Source organism: Hemibagrus wyckioides, linkage group LG15 (genome assembly GCF_019097595.1).
Source record: "Hemibagrus wyckioides isolate EC202008001 linkage group LG15, SWU_Hwy_1.0, whole genome shotgun sequence".
Taxonomy (NCBI): Eukaryota; Metazoa; Chordata; class Actinopteri; order Siluriformes; family Bagridae; genus Hemibagrus; species Hemibagrus wyckioides.
The window spans coordinates 6,130,711-6,147,500 of record NC_080724.1 but is presented as its reverse complement, the minus strand read 5'-3'; the positions used below and the strand labels follow the sequence as shown (position 1 = coordinate 6,147,500).

The 16,790-nt window shown below is 37.6% G+C and overlaps 1 protein-coding gene across 1 annotated transcript in view; it reads right to left on the bottom strand.

The window, feature by feature from the left end:
- racgap1 (Rac GTPase activating protein 1) overlaps positions 1–8,716 on the bottom strand; it is an 11,556-nt gene extending 2,840 nt beyond the window's left edge. The window contains exons 1-14 of the mRNA XM_058410808.1: positions 8,559–8,716; positions 8,002–8,089; positions 7,423–7,625; positions 6,835–6,977; positions 5,638–5,707; positions 4,946–4,999; positions 4,778–4,855; positions 3,890–4,007; positions 3,191–3,327; positions 2,947–3,111; positions 2,598–2,693; positions 2,314–2,512; positions 2,041–2,146; positions 1–22 (exon numbers count right to left, since the gene is read on the bottom strand). The exon at positions 1–22 is cut by the window's left edge and continues 111 nt beyond it. Of these exons, the coding sequence (XP_058266791.1) occupies positions 1–22; positions 2,041–2,146; positions 2,314–2,512; positions 2,598–2,693; positions 2,947–3,111; positions 3,191–3,327; positions 3,890–4,007; positions 4,778–4,855; positions 4,946–4,999; positions 5,638–5,707; positions 6,835–6,977; positions 7,423–7,625; positions 8,002–8,086 (1,476 nt within the window). The 5' untranslated portion in view covers positions 8,087–8,089; positions 8,559–8,716. The remainder of the gene's footprint in view (positions 23–2,040; positions 2,147–2,313; positions 2,513–2,597; positions 2,694–2,946; positions 3,112–3,190; positions 3,328–3,889; positions 4,008–4,777; positions 4,856–4,945; positions 5,000–5,637; positions 5,708–6,834; positions 6,978–7,422; positions 7,626–8,001; positions 8,090–8,558) is intronic.
- Between the last annotated feature and the right edge of the window lie 8,074 nt (positions 8,717–16,790).

Genomic DNA, 16,790 nt, shown 5'->3' with positions numbered 1-16,790 from the left:
AGTATCAGAGCTTTGGGCAACTCTGGGGGGGAGAAAGAGCATGATTATTTAGCACTGTAGTCTGTATGATTTTTTTTCCTTTTAATTCTGGACAAATTTTAGATTAAACAAATGCTGTACATTACATATACTTTCAATTTTCCTGTGTTACTACAAAACTAACATTAAAATAGAGTTGTCCAGGATTATGTGCAGGCCATTTGAGTTCCACACCAACCATTATCTTTACAGACCTTGCTTTGTGCACAGGGGCACAAAGAATGCACAGTCATGCTGGAACAGAAAAGTCTTCTCTAAACTGTTACCACAAAGTTAAAAGCATACAGTTGTCTTAAATGTTTCTGTATGCTGTAGCCTAGCCCAAAACCTGAAAGGCTGAAATTTCATGAATTGAGTTGTTGAAATAGCTGCCACACTGACAGGGCCATGTTTAATTTAACTGAGTTCTACAGTACAACCTGTTCGACTGCCAATGTTTGTTTAGAATGCATGGGTATATGCTTTATATTATTTGGCTGAAGCACCTAAACTCAATAATTAAGAGGCATGTTTTAGCTATATAATGTAGATTTTAATGAACAAAAAGTGACATGATCAATAGAGTTTTTTTCTTGCCACTGTTAGGATGAAAGATTGACATGAACCAAACTGTATGTGTTGAAATTATCTTCAGTATGAACATAGTCTTTTTTAAAAGCATTTTAAGCTTTAAATCTGTAAGATCCAAGCAAAATTGTGAGCTTTCAGCTATCCAAATGAGGCCATCCACAGACATCTTTATGATTTACACAGGGCAACAAAGTATGATAATGAGCCAGGAGGTTCTACTTTATAGGTCAATAGTGGTATTTTATAATCAGTGCAAAGTTTTATTGGTAGCCAGCATAGTATGGATAAGATTGAGCTGATATGGCTCAAATAAGGATGCTGGTGGTTACATTCTGGACAAACTGGAGCACTTCCTATAACATCCAGACAGAAAGGCTATATGATAGTCTGTAGGTAACATTATATTTCTCCTATAATCAAAGACTGTATCAAAGCTTGTATTTATAATATTCAACTCAGTACTTTGACATAAGAGAGACTCACTATCCATCATCATCCAGAGAAGACTGATTCCTTCATCAGTAGCTTGTGGCCAAAGGTTTGATGGGGAAGGCCAACACGAATAATGACGTAGTCTGTAGAATGACTCGAGTATAATACCTCTATAGTTAATTTTGTTTGAGGCCATTACCTTGTGAAATTCTAGAATAAACCTAGAATATGTGACTGAGATTTGACAATAGAGTATAATTGTTTCAAATGGTTTCAGACATGTAAATGTTCATAACTGTGCTAGATAAATCAGACATGATTATTAATCAGTTTTATCAATATTTCTAGTCCAACTATATACATCATAAATAAAATATGCTTTAAATAAACTCCATGAAAATACCCTATAAATGTCATAATTGGAAAGTGCCCTTTCTCTCTCTTTTTTTAAAGCCCTTTTTCTGCAGTCTCAGTGGTGTTGTGTAGAGGTTACTTGGTGAAGACTCAAATGGTAAGTAAAAGTGTAAAAGAAATCATGATAAAAATGAAATCAAGCATGTTCTTAGTTCTCAGTTCACTCAAGTGAAAGTGAGCATGAAACAGAAGCAGTATTAGTAATTAACCTTACTAATTACATTACATAACTACTAATTAACCTTGGGTGTTCATAATCACATTTCACACATTCTTAAACCCTTGGTTAATGTTCTTATTTGTGGTGTCAAAACCATGATTGCTGGCTTGTCTCACAATTTTGAATTAGTAAAGGGGAGAAAAAAATAAATAAAAAAAAGACAGGTCTGCCATTCTGCACGCAAGCAGGAATAGTGGTTTGACAGCTTCCTACTCTTTTTGGCAGATTTGAGTTTGTAGCTTTGTTGACCAGACATTCACAGATCTCCAACAAATTTTTCAGTGCCCCATTGCTACAGGTGGCAGTGGTGAAAATAAAATGTAAGTTGTTCTAGTGAGGAAATGAAATCTCATTGTGCTGCCTACCTCTGCAGATGGACGATTAGGAAGGCCAGAGTGTCCCTGTTTGGCTGAGGCAAGTCACTGATAGTTTGGTACATCAGTGCAGTAGAATTGTCTTCATCAGCTAACTCTGGGTGGGGCGGGGGGATTAGAATTTTAGTCAGAATTAGAATGATTCAACTAAAACCCTTTTTAATACATCATATCTATCTAAATAATGAAATAGCATTAATACTCCTGTGCCTTAGAGAAGGCTGCTGTGTCTAGAAAGGAGTTTTAGTTTCAGTTTAGACTCACCTGCTGCTTCCATAAAATTACGGTTGAGGCGGAAGGTGAGCAGTGGCTCTTTGAGGTTTCTCAGGAAGTCCTTCAGAAGGCCTGTAATAGCATGGATGTCATCCACCTTACTTAGCAGAGGAAAAGTCTTTCCACGCAGAAACTTCTCCTTTAACTCCTTTATCACCCGGTCAGCTCCAGATATACGGTACAGGCCAGTCTGTTATGAAATCACAGAGACCACAACACTAATCAGCAAATACGCTGCAAATGTGCTTGTCTATAAAGTTAATTTGTAGACTGACCTCATGTAGGCCTTTCTGCTCAATTTCATTCACACAGTGGACCACCAGTGGTGGAATCATAGGGGCGGTGTCAGAGACATAGTCTGCAAGAGTGCCCTACAAAAAAAAGATAAAAAACAAAACAAAGTATAATATAAATCAAAGTATAATATGAACTACAAAGCAGAAGCAATTTTAAACAAGAAAATATGTGCATCTCGCACATTTTATTTATAATTCATTAAATGACAATTGAAATTGTTTGAAGCCCAACTTTCCAATTTCAAGTTTATTCCTTAAATGTGGAAACAAATGCATACCACATGTGACAGCAACTCATCATATAAATTTGTATAAGCAGCCAATATACCTCTCCAATTTTTACTGGAGTCCCAGACAGGTTAGGAATGCAGGGCAGGGGACAGCGCTCTCGACACTCAGGATGGGTGACCACACGACAGTCCCTACACTTCAGAGAAATTTTTCCAAACTTGATCCTCTTCCCACAAGGAACACATGATTCAGGCTTTATCACCTAAAATGAAATGTTCGGTTTAATAAAACAGCAACTCTTAAAACAAAATTCATCAGTCTGGGATAAATGACAAGCATACCGTTTTGGAAACAAACTCATGTAGACGAACGCCCCCATTGCTCTGTGGTGTGCTGGGCTCTACTTTGCCATCAGTCCGACTTAATACATCTACAGACTGCACAGAATCCGTGTCCGTTGTGGCCCAAACCATGGCAGCTACAGGAAATACAGTTAGAATATACATAGGTTTATTATAAAACATATCACTCATGTTCAAAATCATGTTAATACAAAATTTGCATAGTGTATATACTACTTTTAATTAGATGATAAATCAAACAATTTTTGAAATGATTTTAATTTTTTTTTTTTTTTTTTTTTTTTTTTTTTTTTTTAAACGAAGCAGGAGAGATGCTACCACCCTCTTGGGACCCCAGTGGAGAGAGAGTAGACAGTCTCAGATACCTGGGTGTTTAAATGATGCAGGACCTGTCATGGTCCTGTTACATCAACACCCTGGTGAGGAAGGCCCATCAGTGTCTAAGACCTTAGATGCTATTTCTCCATATACTTTTGGCATGTATAATACATTTTTAATGTAATTCTATTATTAGTATATATTAACATTCTTATTGATTCTATTTTTATTATGTGAACAGTCAATAAAGCATTTCACTACATGTTGTACTGTATATGGTTATATGTGACAAAATTTTAATTTGAACCAAACTCACCCCCGATATGTACAAACGAAATGATCACGACTTTTAAAACTTACCAGTCTTTCTCCTGCTTCTGGTCCAGTAAGGCACTGCTTCAAGAGTGGTGACAGCCTCTATAGGACCTCCATTGTTAGGCACCGTCACTGTGGTCTTGGCCACTAGAGACTCATTTCCCTATGGACATGCATGGATATACACACACATACACGGTTATACTACACTACAAACTAAAAAAAATTAAACAGAACATGTGAACAAACTATATATGTATATATTTCATCTTATGCCATTAACATGTCAAAGATCATATGCATTCAGCAGATGTCAGTTTTATTTGTACAGCACTTAGAACAGTAATGGACAAATAACAGCTTTGTAGAAATATATAAATTTTTCATAAATTTATCCCTAATGAGAAAGCAAGAGGTAAATGTGACTAGGAAAAACTTCCTGAGACAACATGAGGTAGGAACCATGAGGAACCAGGCTCAAAGGAAATCTTGAAGACACATTGTGAATTGTGTTCTGATCACTCAGACCACATTTGGATGTGATCAAAGATGCATATGCATATAAACAGGAAAATGAGCATTTCCTCCATTTTAGGTTTAAGGAGTAGGCGGTGGTGGACAGTAACTACAGTGACAAATCCCGAAAACTGAGCCCAAACAAGTTGAAAATATGTGCAGGGAGTGGTTTATCAACAGTTTTGGTTTTTGGTTATTTGCTGACTAATTACATATATGAGAGTTCATATTTGCCAAAACTATTAACAAAATGATTAATATGTTTATTTTATTCTACATTTCATGTAAAACAGTTTTAGTCATGTATAGATGGTAATATATTCAAAAAAGTTGTTTATGATGTGGAGGAAGTACTATTCTATAAAGACCAATCAGACTCCCAATGTCCTGTTTAAATGTTTTAATTAGGATACATACTTTCTCAGAGGTGCGACCTGTAGACCGGGACCTCTTGGCAGCAGCAGGAGGCCCATCAGTATGATTTCTGGAGGAGCGCTGCAAAATAACAGCCAACAATTCAGTGCTCTAATAACCAAAATTGTCAAAACTATATTGCCCACTAAAGTGGGTAAATCATCAGCTTACTCTCTTCTGACGTTTCTTCAATCTAACAGTTCTGACAACGGAAGAGTCCCAGTCCTAAGGATAGGGGAGGGGAACAGGTGAGGGAAAAACAACAACAAACCAGTGTCAGATGGGATACAATATGATTACTGACACAAAACTTCCTGGGACTTACTACTGGTTGTAAGCTATTTAATTTGTTACCTGTGTATATCATTTTAAGACCATTTCACTAACTCGCATGTTCACACTTGACTTGAATACCTTAAATCATATAATCCTACACCAGTCTTGGGTTTGTTTTTTAGAGGGCATCACTGTCAGTTTATTTTCAAACTAATTCTTTAAATACTTCTGCTCAAATATAAAGACTGCTTCTGTGTTCCAAATCATTTCATGGACCTTATTTATTATTTTTAATATTTATTGTTCAGTTGTTTTTATACTCGATACGGACTTCAGCATTCAGTACACACAATCCTTCTATATATTCAGCCATAAAACATTTTACTTTCTATGAATATACTACTGTATCAGCCAGGCAGCTGTTGAGCAAATGTCAATCAGGTTAATTATTTTGTTGACAAAAGTTATTTGCATTTTTTTTGCCTACATTACTAGTACATGAAATGGGCTACATTTTAGTATAGACCTGTTGACTGATAATCCAATATAATGATTGGAGGTCATGACTAACATAGAAATCTACTTACCAAAGAATCGTCAGTTTTATCATAGCTAATATCCGACAAAATTGAGGCTGATTCGTCAATAGTGGTCAGCCTGTAAAAAAATATTAAACATTAACATCATTAATAATGTGTCTTCAAGATAGTTCACATTCATTATTCAATTAATGATCCACTTCTGCATTTAATATGAAAAACCTGGAAGACCACAGAAAACAATGAAAGTGGATAGAAAGAAAAACCTGAAGAAAAAAAAACCTTTACACCATTTAAACACTAAGGACACTCTTGAGAAGGTAGGCATATATTATAGGCTACAATCAAAAATACAGTGGGTTTACCTCTATCTATATGCTGCTGAGCTGTTCTTACCACTTTGTGAATGTGGATGAACCATTTGAATTAATTAGAAATGCAGACACCAAGGAATAACATTCCCAACCCTTTCCACTCCTGTTTCATTGATTTGGATGGGGCATGCTTACTCATCAATTCCTGCAGTCCACAATCATCTCCTTTGTTTTACTGATGTTCAGTGAGAGGTTGTTTTCTGAGCATCAAACATCTAGGACACCAATTTCCACACTGTATACCATTTCATCAGGATCTGAGATATGGCCTACAATGGTGCCGTTATTGGCAAATTTAAGAATGCTCTTTGAGCTGTGCTATGGTCAATATTAAACAGGGAGTTAAAAAAAAAAAAAGGCAGCTCAGCATGCAGCCTTTGGGAGCTCCCATTCTTTGGGTGACGGGAAATATGAGACTGTAACCTTAAGCATGGGACATCTGACCACTGCTGGCAAACCAGTCACAAAATCCAGGATCCAGTTGCTAGCCTGTCCAGAGCCTGGTTTTTTAGTTTAGTGATGATATTATTGGAAAATATGGTACTGAATGTTGAACTGCACTGGACGAACAATCTTCCCCTCCCAGTGGTTAAGAGACATCAATTAGATGGAGTCATCTAATTGTTTCAAAATTTTCCCGTAATATTTGTGTTGCACAGCAAATGTACATTAAGAACAATATAACTGAATAGCCCTAATCTTAAGTCATTGAATATTAATTAAAAACAAAGCAGGTGGATTTTTTTCTTTAAGGACTGTTCACCAAATAACTGAAGATAGCAACAGCTACAAAAAATGAATAAATAAGTAATTTTCACTGAAGAGTCTGCATGCTTGGCAATTGTGCTTCCAGTGTAAACTGTATATTCACCTTCGGCTGCTGTTGAGGTTGTTAGGTGCTTGTGAGCGTACACTGAGGAAAGCCAAAGCTGAGCGCTGCTCATCATTTAACTGGATACTTGAACTGGAGCCCTCTGTAACCAACAGCTCTCGAATGAGTTGAATCTGCCGATCCTATACAGGAAGGAGAAAACTAGTGTTATTATATCCAAGCGCTCATTAAGGTGGGACAGGTTCAAGATGCTCCAAGCATCAATTCAGCAGGAATTGAGTTAACACTTTTATGCCCAGTGGCCATATTTAAATGTATTTTAAGACAATTCTGCTTTTAATTAATTAAAGAAAGACTGTTTTCAGACTGTCTCAGAAATGAGCTGCATGATTCGAAAAGCCCTTAACTACAATAAGCAATCAATGCTTAACAATGTTCAGGTATAAATTAGTGTCAAACTACAAAAATCTCAAGAATACAAAATTATGCATGAACAGTTAAAATGCCAAAGAACCAAAACATCCAGTGACAACAGGAAAATTTGAAACAAGCCAAATATAAACATTTTTAGCACTGACATTTAATACCAACAACAAATTAGCAAGATGCATGTCTACCAGCCCATACCAATTTTTCACAGTCAGATTCAGCTTTTTGACGTCTGCGGATTTCTACGTCCACTTGGTTTCGAGCATGTTTTAGCTTGACCTCCAGTGCACCTCGCTCAGTTTCTGCTTTGGCAAGCACCTCCTTACAAGAGGCCAAGTCCTGCTCTACTCTGAGCCATTTACGGCGACAGTCCTCAAAATTCAGTGCCATCTGAATGAACTCTGGAAAATGCAAAAGGAATGTAAGGCAGTGGAAGTAAAGTATAGACAGCGAGACCATTTGTATTATACTAACAGAAGTTTTTAATAATTATTAGCCTGTTCACCCAATCAATTGAATGGGTTTAATTCAAACTTTGCTACCAACACATATACAAATAGACCTAATACAAACATATCAAATTATTAGCTTAATAGGTTTGTTCAATAAAGCAGCAAAACATTGTACACCGGGATCATGTACGAAGATAGTGTCTGTAATTTACACAATTAAACATCACAAAAAAGTAGAGAACCACTTGTGTAAGGAACAATGTAAACTGACAAGGATACGTTTTCAGTATAAACTAGGAAATGATGGATAACTGCGGTCACTCACGGGGCTCAATACTTTCATTGAGGACATCGACGTGGGCTCGAAGATTCTCAAACAAGCTATGGAGGTTCATTGCAGCGGGCTCCATTTTCTACAACGGACAAAAGGAAAAAAAATAAAGTCAACAATCGACATGAATGGGTAGTAGCAATCCTAGGGACATATCGTTAGCGTTGATGACCAAAATATTCATAATTCAGATGTAAAAGTCTGAATAATCGGGAGCTTAAAATTTAAGCCAACTGCATAAAAAACGTTACATAAAAGTCCAGCTTTAAATAATACATTCAGCTTGCTAGCCCACAGTCGCTTAGCCATTAGTCATCTAGTTAACCGAGCTAATGGAGCAAGGCTACACCAGTTCAACAGGACAAATCAAAACAGGAATAAGTTAGTACATCTCCACTCAAATAATTTTATAAGTACTTATGACATATCAGACTTGTGTTAGCGAATCCGGTTATATCAACAGTCTTATTAATACCAAAGGCCCAACTGTTTGCTCATCAAATCCTTAACTAAGTAACGTGATTTAAAATGATACAAATTTAATAACTTACAAAAGTGTCGAATTCCCCTCAAATCTTTTTGGGTTTTTTTTTGTCTGGACGAGTTTTGGAGGAAACGGTCAATTTATTGTCCAGCTTTTAACGCTCCATCTGACTGTCTTTCAGTTGAGTGTGTTGCATTAGTTTAGCAAGGAAGTAGTTGCGTTTCAAATTTACCCGCTAGCCAATGAAGATTCATCCGCCCAGTCGTCAGCTCAATGACGTAACACCTACAGGGAGAGTCTCACATGCTACTGCGGCATTCGCATTACCTCTAAAGTGGTAAGTTGGAGGTCGGAAACTGTATGTGGGAAAAACATGGAGGCCTTCAATAACGTTCTCTGAGACATTTACAGGACATTGCAAACGTTCGCAGCAAGTCCTATTTTAGCCCAGGAATATGTGCAATCATACACTGGGAGCGACTCAATCAGCTCCCTAGATAGTGAATACACTACACTACACACTGGAACAATTTCCAGTGACATTCTATTCTTATATATACAGCACAGCATAGAGACCTGCATTATATTATTTTTCCCCCTTATACAACAGAGTTGTAAAAGAAACATATGCAAATTACAGAAATATACAAAAAGTCATTTACAGTGGGCAAGCACTGTTGCCTGACAGCAAGAAGGTCCGGGGTCGAACAGGGTCTTTCTGTGTCACCGTTGCGGGTGTGTTTGTATGTTTTCCTATCTCCCCTGAGTGACGCCGCTACACGTGCTGCCAATAGAGTCTTCCGCTAGGTTGTAAAAGGAAGGCTGGAGAGAACGAGCGCTAGTCGTCTCGACTCGTTATTGTGTTTAATGCTGTTGTCTTGTCATTGTTCCTGTTACCCATCCTGTTGCCATTTACGTTTCATCATTATTTCGTTATTATTCTAATAAAAACTGATTTCTGGATAAATGAGTTAGCCAATATTTGATATATTGGATACAGTCACCCCAAGGACCCACACCCATTATATGAGGTCAATTTTAGAAATGATTGATTAGAGTTGTTACATAGGGAATAATTTATTCATTTTATTCATAGACTTTATTTATTTGATACCATGAGTCATAAATGTATGTTAAGCTGTATTGAACATTTTGGTTTTGGAGAACACTTTGGCAAAATTCCACATACACATGAAGAAATGGTTAGGATCCAAGCCAGATTTCATTCATTTTCTTAATAGAACAAGGACATTACCTGTTTGGATCACAGCCTTGCATCAATTTGGTAACTTTGTCACAATTCTTCATACACTTCTGTCTATTCATCTTTATACCAAAAAATCTATTCTAAAATATAAATTTATTTTTACTTTTTTCAAAATGAAATTAACAATTCAACACTAATAATATGGTTTTATATTACAATAACCCATTTTTAGTTTTAGTTACAATTACAGCTCTTTACTGTACAACTGATATACTTCAGCCAATAACAGTGGTCAGATGGGTCCATCGTGGAGATCGTCAAGAGCACCAAATTCTTTGGTGTTCACCTGGCGGAGGACCTCACCTGGTCATCAAACATCAGCTCCATCACCAGAAAAGCCCGGCAGCGTCTCTACCTCCTGCGAAGACTGAGGAAGGCTCATCTCCCACCTCCCATCCTGACCATCGAGAGCATCCTGAGCAGCTGCATCACTGCCTGGTTTGGGAATCACACCGTCTCGGATGGCAAGACCCTTCAGCGGATAGTGAGGACAGCTGAGAAGATCATCGGAGTCTCTCTTCCCTCTATTACAGACATTTACTCCACAGGCTGCACCCGCAAAGCTAACAGCATTGTGGATGATCCCACATACCACTCACACACACTCTTCACCCTTCTGCCATCCGGAAAGAGGTACCGAAGCATTTGGACCCGCACAACCAGACTATTGAACAGCTTCTTCCCTCAGGCAATCAGGTATCTCAACAGAGCACTGAACTGAGCTGGACACGGACACACACACTCACACACACACATACAACCGAGATCTGATCTCAACAGAGAAACTGAACTGTGCTGGACACGGTCACGCACACACAACACACACGCACAAAAACTGAGAACTGTGTTCCCAACGAGAACTGAACTGTGCTGTGTTACTAGGAGTAACATTGTTTCACTTCATCAGCTATATATGGTTGAAGTGACAATAAAGCTTCTTTGACTTTGACTTTGACTTTGAGTGGTTAGTGAAAAACTGTTAACAGTCATTGCAGTACCTTACTGTAAGCAGGTGTTTTTACAGTAACTACCTTATATCAATACAATAATTATTGACGTGCACAAGCATAAATAACACACTTGGATTTTTAACACAAATTTGCCATTAAACAGATATATTCAAAGACAAAAAAAGACCAAAAGTACAACTTAAAATTAGGAATGGCTAGACCACCAGAAAGTTTAAGATACTGTAGTTTTGACAGATGAATTTTGGGTTTTTTACCATGCCATATGAAGTTTGTGCATAACTTATCAACTGACCACCCCAAAATTTTGAACATTCGATCTTATATCTATCTTATTCTATAAGATGACATTTACAGATGGCAAACTTAGATATAATGTTCTGTTGGATTCCAGGTTGAATTGGACGCTCTGGCCATAAAGATGCAGACATCAGCACTAAGGAAGCTCTCTCTCTTCGACAGAGTTGCAGATGTCCCTGAGATGTCAAACCCCTAGTGAACTTCTATATGTCTGTGGCAGATGGAATGGGATGAATTTAATAACAAGTTATATAAAGTAAACCCCATCATAGGTAGACCTTTTCTTTACTTCAAAACTGTAAACCTGCCAGAATACCCTAAGGTTTATGGTGCAAAAAAAATCAAAAACTATATTAAGAATTTCTGTTGCACAAGAGAAATAATGAGCCACATAATTCAATAGAAAATTAGAATGTGTGAGCCACCCTCCCTCTGGAGACCTCACTTTATGAACAAATGCTGATCGTGCAAGTGGCACATGCAGATAGTGTAAGCAGTGACTGTTGATTTATACTTTATTTCAATCATCTGCTGTTGCTATAACAAGGTCAAGACTGTTGTTGACTTACAGTTAGATGTATGTCCTTTAGCACACAGCCATTGTGTCAAAATGACCTTCTAACTATTTGTATTAGATAGATGCATTAAGAATTTTTCTTCTACAAACTCTTTAAATTGCTGTAAGGTCAAACAACATAAAACTCTTCCTTCCTCTCACGAGGGCAATTTTAGCTGAAAAAGTGTGCACAGATCCACCCTTAAAAATCTCAGATACAATTTGGGGTGCATATGGGACACAGCATATAGCACGTTATTTTTTTTTTAGGAAACTTGCAGACGAACAAGATATGGCAACTATTTGGTAGATGAAGGTCACTTCAATATGCAGGTCTCACTGATTGGTCACTTTTTTATGTAGCCAGTTGTGCATGGTCATATACTGGAAAGTGCAGAGTGGCTTTTTTCCTAATTAACTTTTATTAAATCATTTCAGCAAGATTAATACAAACCTATACATCTCACAACAGATGTTAACAGCAACAACGACTAATAATAATAGTAAGAATTTAATATAAAATTTTATAAAACTACAAATTACAATTCACAGTAAATTATATAAAAGTGTCTCATGGGTTTTTCTTAATTTTTAGTGTCTATTGCCAAATAGCCATATTTATTTTTCTACTTCACTTTTCAGAACACATACACACATGCAAATTCACACACATGGCTGTGTGTGTGCTCAGCTCTCTCTCTCCCCAGCTCTCGTCTCTCCCTTCTTTATCCATGATGCCCCTCATTGTAACAAAAAACATTCATTAATACAATTCAGCATGGGTGTGTGATCTTTACCACTTCCCTTGGCTCTGCCCTCCATTCACAAACATCTGTTACTACATTTGTATTTTGCTACACTGATATCAGCCATAAAGTAGTATCACTACACATTGTTGGTTGTTGGTCTACTTCAAAAGTAAAAGAGATTACAGAATTCCATAACACTGAGATAACTTTATTAGAGATAGCAACAAGGATGATAGTATACTCTTTTGGTTTCACTGGAATTTTAAACTTTTATGTAATCCTGAGCATGATCAATGTAATCCATGCTCATAGAACAATTGCCAAACAGTATTCCATTATCAGCATTGTGAACATGGCGTGTACATCCCTTGAACGTGTCTCACTGCTGTGCCTCAACCACTGCACAGTGCACAGTGGAGTATACGCTGACAAATAATAATGCCTAGTTGTATGTGTTGTAGAAACGTAATAAATTTCTTTACAAAATGTTTTTGGTGGACATTGTTTATACATCAGCAATAATAACTTTTATTGCACTATACAACAATAATTTCAATAATAACAAAAATAACAATTCTTTCACAAAGTCTGTTGCCCACAGCAATTTTTTGAATGTTGATCCTGACTTTTGTAAATTTCCTCATTGCACTAAAAATAGTTTCTAGTAAAACCAGTGCAAGCACAACACACAGTGTATTTCTGAATAGATTTTAGACACTAGTGCAGCACACAGACATTGATTTTAACCTGCAGTTCAGAGTGTAGTTAGGCTATCTGCAGTAAAAACCAGAGGGCACATGCCTATTGCCCATTGCCATTAGCCCTAGTTTTTTTGGCCCATCTTTACAAATTATATACTGACATTTGTAAAACAACATACATTAATCAATTCTAAAGAGGCACAGACAGATTTCTCATAGCTGTAGTTCATGGTTAGTGACATGGATTTGACAGAAACAGTACAGGTTAAGATTATGAAATCTGTGGAATCCTAACTGAGATAACAGGATATAACCACATGGTGGCAGAATGAAAGAAGAGTTTTCCCATTTACCTCCTGCTCCATGTGGTTATATCCAGACGAGCCCCCAGAAAGCTGTTAGAATTTTCAGTTTCCCTTGAAGAAGAAACCTGAGTTGTGCTGCTGCAGCTGCCTCCAGAGCTGAATTCAGGGAAGATATGCTAAAAACCATGCAGAGACAGTGATTGAATAGCAGAACTCTTCAAAATTTAATGAGATGAACAGGGAGTATTTATACAGAAGAAAGGTACAGTCTTCATTATTAAACAAAAGACATCAGCAGAAACAGACATGGTGATTGACGTGTTCACTGACAGTTTTGCGAGTTTACTATGAAAATGGTTACCTAAGATAAAGAAGATGGAACTGTTACTGAGTGTCTGTGTTCGGCACATGTTCTCAAAACTGAACAGAAAGAATTTCTAAGACAAAACAAAGTATTTCATGGTAATAAGATGAGGTCATAAACAATTGGTGACACACACTCAGCCAAAGGCCACAGTCAGCCCAGGACAGAGCGTGTCGAGATATAGAATATATCACCAAGTCAACACCACAAGCTTGTTGTTCTGCTTATCAAACCATTCCTGAAACATTTTTGCTTTGCAGCACTGCTGAAAGAGGCCACAGCCATCAGGGAATACACTTTCCATGAACGGGTGTACATGGTCTGCTTAGGTAGGTGGTACGTGTCAAAGTAACATCCACATGGATGGCAGGACCCAAGGTTTCCTTGCTGCCTCTGCCGGCTTGCCTTCTTCCTATAGTGCATCCTGGTGCCATGTGTTCCCCTGGTAATCGACACACATGCACCCGGCCATCCACGTGATTTAAAAGAAAATATTTAGCTGCAGTTTTGGAGATGCTCTGATCCAGTTGTCTAGCCATCACAATTTGGCCTTTGTCAAACTCACTCAAATCCTTATGCTTGCCCATTTTTCCTGCTTCTAACACATCAACCTTGAGAACAAAATGTTCACTTGCTGCCTAATATATCCCACCCACTAACAGGTGACATGATGAGGAGATAATCAGTGATAGATAGATAGATAGATAGATAGATAGATAGATAGATAGATAGATAGATAGATAGATAGATAGATAGATAGATAGATAGATAGATAGATAGATAGATAGATAGATAGAGTGTAAGGTGCATAGTGTACAGTTTGTAGTACAGCGAGTAATGTCAGCACTGACTTTTTTGGAATTAAAGAGTCACATGGCATGGGGAGGAACGACCTCCTCAGTCTGTCAGTGACAACAACCTGTCACTGAAGCTGCTCCTCTGTCTGGAGATTATGCTGGATGCAGTGGATTGTCCATGACAATCAATTCCCCTGTCAGTGGGTCATAATATTATGCCTGATCAATGTATATCAGAGGTCTCCAACATGTTGCTCGTGAGCTACCAGTACCTCACAATCCACTTCTGAGTAGCTTGCATAAAGGTTCATAGAATATGTACAATTTGAAGAAAAAAAAAATCTAATTAACTCAATAAGCCCATGCACATTTCCAGTGTCATACTAAAATCTGACTCCCTGGACATATCATAGTCTGAGGTTATGTGCCAGGGGTCCAAATAACAGAATCCTTGTGAATGAATAAAATCTGACCATAATAATTGATTATTATTTAAAGTTCACACAAAAATAGTTTATGGTTTGGTTTATGGCAATAAGCTATGTAAGTAAATGTTGTGAATAACTACATAATATAACATTATGTAAATAGCTAATAATATAATAAGAGTAGCTCTTGGCCATCTTAATTTTGTCAAAATAGCTCTCAGATAAAAAAAAGAGTAAGTCCTGTAAGTTGAAGGTGGGGCTTCAGTCATCTTTGTACAGCACATCCCATAGATCCTCAATTAGACTGAGATCTGGGAAATAATTTTTATCATGTTTTGCAAACCATTCCTGAATAATTTTTGCAGTTTGCAAGGGCACACTATCCTGCTAAAAGAGGCCAGTGCCATTAGGTTAGGTTAGGTTCAACTTTATTTTCATTGTTGTCATTGTCAGAGTACAGGTACAAAAGCAAAGTATTGCAAATAGCTGATAAACAGTATGATAAACAGTATACAGGTATAGTTAAACAGCATGATGCATACAATATGATACTGTAGATATATACAGTGATTACAGTAATGTAGATGTGCAAACAGCCATAATAACAAATAACTGCACATACTTACAAATAATTGCAGATAATAGCAGTGCTGTACAATACAGAATATTATGGAGTTTAATTATAATGTTTAGTTCTTGGGTGGAAGCTGACAGGTAAGGCTTAGAAGCTAAGTTCATTAGTACAGCTGAAAGTAAAAAAGCTGTCTTTCTGAGCGAAAGGGAATACTGTTGCCATAAAGGTGTATAGTTGATCTTGCAACAATGTTTAGGTAGGTGGTATGTGTCAAGGTAACATCCACATATATGCCAGAACCCAAAGTTACCCAGCAGTGTATTACACAGAGCATCACATTGCCTCTGTTAGCTCTGGCGTTTTCCTTTTTGTGCATCCTGGTGCCATGTTCCTCGGTCTATCCATTATAATTTGTCCCTTGTCCAAGTCACTTCGAACCATACTTACTCATTTTCCTGTGTCCAACACATCAACTTCAAGAACTGACTGTTCACTTGCTGCCTAATATATTTTACAGTTACATTTACATTTCTGGCATTTGGCAGACGCTCATATCCAGAGCGACATACAAAAGTGCTTTAAGTCTCTATCATTGAATACATTAACACTGGTTCAATAGGTTACAGACTTAGGATACCATTATCCTAAAATTGGATGGTTTTTAAAAAAAAATTTTTATTAAACATAATACATAAACAGGGAAAGATAAGAGCTAGATTAAGTGCTTCAGGAAAAGGTAGGTCTTAAGACGTTGTTTGAAGACAGTCAGAGACTCTGCTGTATGGACATCTAGGGGAAGTTCATTCCACCACCTCGGTGCCAGAACAGAGAAGAGTCTAGATGAATACCTACCTTTTGCCCTGAGAGATAGTGGGACCAGTCAGGCAGTGCTAGGGGATCGGAGGGAGCGAGGTGCAGTGCGAGGAGTAATAAAATCTTTGAGGTTTGATGGTGCTGGTCCATTCTTGGCTTTGTAGGCAAGCATCAGTGCTTTGAATCTGATGCGTGCAGCTACCGAAATCCAGTGGAGGGAACGCAGCAGTGGGGTGGTACAGAACTTAGACAAGTTGAAAACAAGCCGTGCAGCTGCATTTTGGATCATTTGCAGTGGACGAATGGCATTCAGAGGAAGACCTGCCAGTAAAGAGTTGCATTAGTCCAGTCTCGAAATAACCAGAGACTGAACAAGCACTTGAGTAGCCTGTGTGGATAGGAATGGTCGAATCCTTCTAATGTTGTACAGAAGAAACCGACATGAGCGTTTCACATTAGCAACATGGGAGGAAAAGG